General features: G+C 38.0%; 1 protein-coding gene across 1 annotated transcript; it reads right to left on the minus strand.

Annotated features, from left to right (window-relative positions):
- Positions 1–47: 47 nt before the first annotated feature.
- Positions 48–5,699, minus strand: LOC115607254 (parvalbumin, thymic). Its single transcript, XM_030484346.1, has 5 exons — positions 5,611–5,699; positions 3,785–3,852; positions 2,848–2,980; positions 2,469–2,578; positions 48–1,161 (listed from the first exon to the last, which is right to left on the minus strand). Exons 2-5 carry the CDS (start codon positions 3,843–3,845, stop codon positions 1,136–1,138), a joined length of 330 nt encoding a protein of 109 aa, XP_030340206.1. The 5' UTR covers positions 3,846–3,852; positions 5,611–5,699; the 3' UTR covers positions 48–1,135.
- Between the last annotated feature and the right edge of the window lie 717 nt (positions 5,700–6,416).

The raw sequence follows: 6,416 nt of genomic DNA on the forward strand, positions 1-6,416 counted from the left end.
ATTGAGCTCTGCATTTAACCATGAACATTATTTACTTTGTCCATTAATGAAGACAATGTTATAACTGGCTCTGAATCCTGTAAGACACTTATCAAAGGAAAGACTAGTTCTTAGTAATTTTCACACTTAAGAAAAATGCTAATATTATGGGTTGTATAGATGATTATTCATATAATAAGTTAAAGAATTGAGTAATGGCCATTATTCAGCAATGTAACAGAGCTTTAAGGTAATCCAAACAGCAAGACTGGCTGTTGTTTCATCTGCAGGAAACAGAGAAATTCACAAATGTGGCAAAGTACCATTGTTTTGTACATATTAAGAGATAATAAGCAACATCTTCATGATTCACAGAGAAACCTCCAGGCCTGTGGCCCATGTCAGGGGACTGTGACTTAAGACAGTGTCAGAGTTAGGATTAGACCCTTCTCCTCTATCTAGCAGCTGCCTTAGATTTCACGAAAGATAAATCTTCTTAAGGGAGAGTTACATTTTAGGCCATAAACACTTTCCAATGATACATGCTGTAGCCTAGTACTTACTTTTGTAAAATTATCCAGAAACATATTCCATGTTTTGAGCTATGTGGCAGCTCCTCTTAAGTTTTTTCTCACATTCTCAGGGTTGGGTCTTAATATGCATTAGCTTTAGCTATCTTGTTAGCATCACTTTTCCTTAAGAATCAGAGAATTAAGTAGAAATAAAACTCAATGAAATCACTACAATTAAGCCTTAAAAGATGACATATTGTTTAAGATCGTCAGAACTGTGTCTGGTGAGTCAGCATAGTCAAGTATGAGGATGGAAACCTAAACAAAATTTTAAAAGCAGCTTTCCCCTCCCCCAAGTTATTTGTTTTGTTTTATTTTTTTTCTTCCCATTTTCCAGCCACAATTTCAACATTATGAGTGGTTGAAAATCACAAAGTGCTTTCTTTACAATGGAAATGTAACAATACCACATGACCCAAACATCTGTACATTGCAAGATTTCTCAGCGATCTGGTGTGCGAACTTGGGGGGTTGTTAATGCCTGAAACAATACAAAAATGTACAAACACATGCTGAGTGTGAAGTGCTTGTTGGACGAGGTAATTGGAAGAGTCAGTCCAAGGCTGCCTTTGGTCTGATGCTGTTTATGCCTTCACCATAGATTGAAATTCTGTCAAGGAAGAAAATGAGAAAGGCAGGGAGTAAAACTAGATGAAAGTGGTTTTTAACATCTTTAGAAAAGATAGATAAAAATGACTTAAACTCCTAGCCATGGAGAGCTCCCAAAGTTATTATAACACTGCACAAGCTACTGCTAAACTGAGATTCTGGGGGCGTAACAGATTTTTCACTCCTTAAAAAGAGTAAGTGCAGAGAGGAGGAGTGAGTCTGTAAATCCATATTTGTGGGAAATCCTGAGTTAAAGGTAGACTATCTTTAACCCATTAAAAGCTCTGATAATAGGCAAGGAAGCAAAGAGTGAATTAGGTTGAGCCTGTAGTTTTCAGTAGGAGGGATTTTTTGCCTTTGTTATTCCAAAGAAAAAAATATCTGTAGTGATGTAATTTCAGAATGGGAGATGCAATGGTTAAGGGCTAAGATCTGCATAATATAATGGCCTATTTAGGGCTCATAAACAGAAGCTGTAAAAGCTGCTGCTAAAGCAAATTCCTCTAACAGTGTATCTCTCTCTCTCCTCCCAAACTCTGGCTAAGATTAGCACGTGTGTCTGTTAGAGTTATTGCCACCTGTCCTAGTTCAGCTGAGACAGCCCTGTTTTCAGTGACTTCATCTTTAATATATGATGCATAATGTCCTATTTTCCTTTGCAGCAATTTCTAAAAGAAACAGCCTGGGCAGTTCACATCATCCCTGTGAGGTTTTCTTTAGGAATTTGATTTAGTTTTTCATAGAAGGACTGCCTGGTGAAATTTGCACCGATCAGATCATTCTCCAGCACAAAATTCTGTGCTGCATTGCAGCAGTTCTAGCCTTGAAAAACAATACCAGTCTTCTCTTACATTCCTGAATTAAACCACTCTGTAGCATTGGCCAATGTTTGATAGTGGTAGATGAAGAAAGAAGTTTATGTAGGTGGAAATGTGTTTAAAAATGGAAGTGTCATATGGCCAGAAGTGCAGAGTCAAAATGGAAATTCAAAGAATGGATAGGTGTTCAGGATGCTTTAAAAATCTGGCACATCGAGTCTATGGATCAAACACATGGCAGAATAAAACCCAAAGCTGATGTTATGGATTGGAGGGGTAGGCTCTACATTGGGCCTAAATATGCTGTTGCTGCAAGAGAAACCAAATAGAGATAAAGCTATGAAAATAAAGCAGTATTCAATAGTATAAAAATTGTGGCAGAAAGTACCAGGCCAAAGTACTTGGATTTATTCTTCATGCCACCATTTAAATGAAGCCCTAAATGCACGCATTTTAAACCACGAATTTTATAGATGTCTAAAAGTCTTACCTTCCACTCCAATTTTGCCATCACCATCAGAGTCACCTGCAGTCAGAAAGTCCTTTACCTCTGCGGGTGTGAGGGCTCTGGCAGTTGAAGAGAAATTCTTCAGAAACAGACTGAAATAGAACAGGGTAGAGTACTGTCCTTGAGAATTAGTCTCCCACATGTCCTTGGTACATTGGCATTTCTGGTTTTTTTAAACCCATGCCAAAAAACCCATAAGGTAATGCCTGCTCTTACTATCTGAGGAGATACAAGGAATTGTGACAAGGAAAGGCAAGGAACTGTATTTTCTTTTTAAAATAGCAGCAAGTTTCTTCTAGGACAGCTAGCAAGTTCAAAGGTTTACACTAGTTGAAGAAATATGCAGCTGTGCGGTACTTACTGAAGCTCTTCTTCCTCGATGAAACCATTGTTGTCCTGATCGAGGATTGCAAAAACTTTCTTTATCTGATCAGGAGTTTTGCTGGGTAAACCAATCGTGGAGAAGAAAGACTTGTAGTTGAAGCTACCATCAGCTGGAAGAAACAGAAGTTTAAGTACTTTCCCTTGAAGTTGCTACTACAGTATATATTCCTTGGGAATATGTATGTCTTTTCTTAAGCATCAGCCTACTCCTCTTGCTCTTCTGCACCAGTGTAGCAAAAAAGAAGATACAGTGGATAATTTCTCTTTCTAATCACTCTGTGCCCATGGTCATATATCCTTTTAGCCAGTTTGAAGTTTTCTGCTACAATGCACATTCTGCTAAATCAGGGTTTATGCATTGTGTCACATGCAGTTAATAATAAATATTTAGAGGGTGCTACTGCGGCTGACAGACCTCTAATTCTTACTTCATTTCACTTAGTCCTTACTTTGGTGAAGAATTTGGTAGAAAAGTAGGTAATTCCCAGTCAAACTAGCTCTTTGAGCATTTGGAAAATTGGCTTGATCTCACCGAGGAACTCTTAAAGAGAACTAAGACTGGTCATTGCTTCACAAGTGACATTTTATTCTGCAAGCTGAGGCTTTTTTTTGACATTCTGAAGGAAAAGGCTAGCTATATAAATATAAATCTTTGAAGGTTTAAAAATTGTCAGAGTTCAGAGGTAAGCCAGCTCTAACTGAATCTGTGGCCCTTTAATTGCTGCTCTGTGTTTTGGGGAATGTTGTTACCCACCAAATAACCACTCGTGAGACTTTCTGAATTCAAGGGTCTGTACTGTAATGTAGGTAGAAAGAGATCTCACGGGGAAGGAATCTAAGGGGAAAATGATAGGCATGTCATCTTAAGACATAAAAATGATATGCATCTTCTGGCTGCAGAGACCATTCCTTACCCTGGCAGCTGGAGAGAGCGGATTCAATATCTTTAGCAGAAAGGATGTCAGTGATGGCCATTGTTGAACTGTAAAATAAATTAAATGTGAGCTACTTGGTCATTAAAATGACTTCTCTACCTCTTTCATGGCTCTATTTGAAGTTGCTGCTGTGACAGTATATGATGGGGGAGACATTATTCATCTAATTGTAAGCAGAGTGTACTGGAACAGATGTCTGCAACAGGTGCTTCCACTTAAAGCTAGGTAATGAGGGAGGAATTCTGCATGTGGGAGTGTGGGGCTTCAGGAAGATCTGATGCCTGGGCTGCACTGGCAGGGTGAATCAAAGGTGTCTAGCACCACAAAACTTGATGACTTCTGTGTGGGTTTTCCTGGAGGTGGATTATTACTCAGTTAAAACCAGCATACATAAAAAGATAAGGGTCAGTATGTCCCCTAGAACTATAGCTGGAATAAATGTAATTGGAATCTAAAAAAAATCTGATATTATTATCAATAAATATATCGATCTTCTCAAAGAATGACAATATTTTAGAATAAGTAATAGCAATTCTACTAATTTCAAGGAAATCTAAATTTGGAGAGTAAGTTCTTCCTCTGTTTAGTTGCAACAATAAGTATAACTATACTATAAATTTGGCTCGCTGGACTGCTGCATCATTAAAAGATTACATTTCAAGATAGCTTAATAAAAAGTTTTCTTAAGTATGTTGTGGTGGCTTTTTTCATTGCATGTAGGTGGTAATAAACCAGATTTTTATCCAGATTTTGGCATTTCAGTATATTGATGTATTTAGAACAGAGGTATTGAGACACTTAATATTTGTTGCTAGTAGAGTGGAGGAGGTGTTCACTGATAGAGCAACATTTGATAAAAAATACTCTTTCTCCAATTCAGCCACCAATACAGTGACAATAGTTTGCCACTGTAATATTGATCACTTAAGAAAATGCTACAGGCCTGACTTTTTAGTCAATTTATTAGAGTGAACATAGCATTGATGCATTTACAGTCTGATAAACTGCACACACTACTGCAGGCTGGTTACAATTTACAACTGGTGACATTACTGTAAAGTAGCTTCATGTTTATGAAGGAAGGGGAACTGAGGCATAGAAAAGTTATTCTTGAAAGCCACAAGAAAAGAGAAATATCATGAATCCCTAACTGATCTTCAACAACATTATTCTTCCTGTGTAAGCATGGAAAGCAGCATTCACGAAAAGGAAACCAATGCCGGTAACCATTTATAGTTTATGAGATGGTTTGAGATCTAAGCACAGGTTTAAACTTTACCTAAAATATGAAATGGCTGCCTCTGTACCTGTTGGTTTGCAGCAGAGGAAATTGCCAATCCTTTCAGTTCCTTTCTTAATAGCTTGGAAGGTGTAAGGAGACAATGGACAAATCCATGCTGATGGCAATGGGTACTTCTTCAGCTGAGGCAGATGAGTTACTTTTGGTTTGCTAGCAGTTATTTTGTGCCAGTGGCTTCTTGTGCAAAGTACTTCCCCCTGTCAGCACTAGACAAGATAATTTGGAGCTCTGCCATTCACCTAATTCTCACTGCTGACAGGATTAAAAAGGGGGAAGAGTTGAAGGAAAACCTAAAAAATGCAGCATTTTTCATAAGGGACATCATTCCTGTCTCTTTCCATCCTGTGATCTGAATGCTGATTCTGTTCTCTGTTAGCTTGTAAAGGTACCACATATTGGAAGCTGATACAAGAATAGGTATTTTAATTGCATAAGTGCTTTCCGTTCAGGGAGCATTTTGCTTTTGTGTTTCTTTTCCTGAAAGCAGAGGATCTAATCAGCTTACCTTTGTGGTCTTCTCGGCTGGGGAAGGAAGCAATCTAGTTGGGAGGAACGAACTTGCTGTGTGTCTCCAGCAGAGCTGAGCTTGCATATATATACTTTAAGTTGTATACCATATACAGATTTTAGATTTCAGCGTCACGAAGGGGGAATGGTGTCAAATGAACTTGCCTAACTAATCATCTTGCACTATTTTTAACTCAAGAGAATACATACGATATTTGCAAACGAAACAAGATAAGTGGCCAGATAGGCAAAAAGGACAGAGTCATATTAAATTTCCTCTGATTTAAGCAGAAAATACCAACTTCTCCATATGAAGTAGGGCAGGAAAAAAAGTCCCACTATCTGATACGCTTGATCCCAGGAGTCAGATGAAATGAAACACTACTAACTTCTGAAGAGATGCCTTTAATGAATGTTAAGATGCCTTTAATGAATTTATCACATATGGTGATAAATTGTTATCTGCAGACACTACATGTGATAAAGTTTCATCATTAGAGCACTAAACAAAAAAAAATAAATTAAAAATACCCTGGTCAAGTATTGTTTGTGTAGCAAACCATTTAGGGAAGATAGTAGTTATGTTGTCCCCCAGAATGTCTGGTCTGTTGTTGTTTAGAAAGAAACCCCAAACCCAAACTACACTGTGAATTTGTTGCTACGGGAGGTAAAATAATATTATGTCAACCCACTGGAACAGTTGGTTGGGGGAGAGTATTTTGTCTGGTACGTTTCCAGAGAAAATCTTACAATTCTGCAAGGTTCTGACATCCTGCTTAGTCGCGTATGTGTGAAGCAAAGGGG

Source organism: Strigops habroptila, chromosome 4 (genome assembly GCF_004027225.2).
Source record: "Strigops habroptila isolate Jane chromosome 4, bStrHab1.2.pri, whole genome shotgun sequence".
NCBI classification, from domain to species: Eukaryota; Metazoa; Chordata; class Aves; order Psittaciformes; family Psittacidae; genus Strigops; species Strigops habroptila.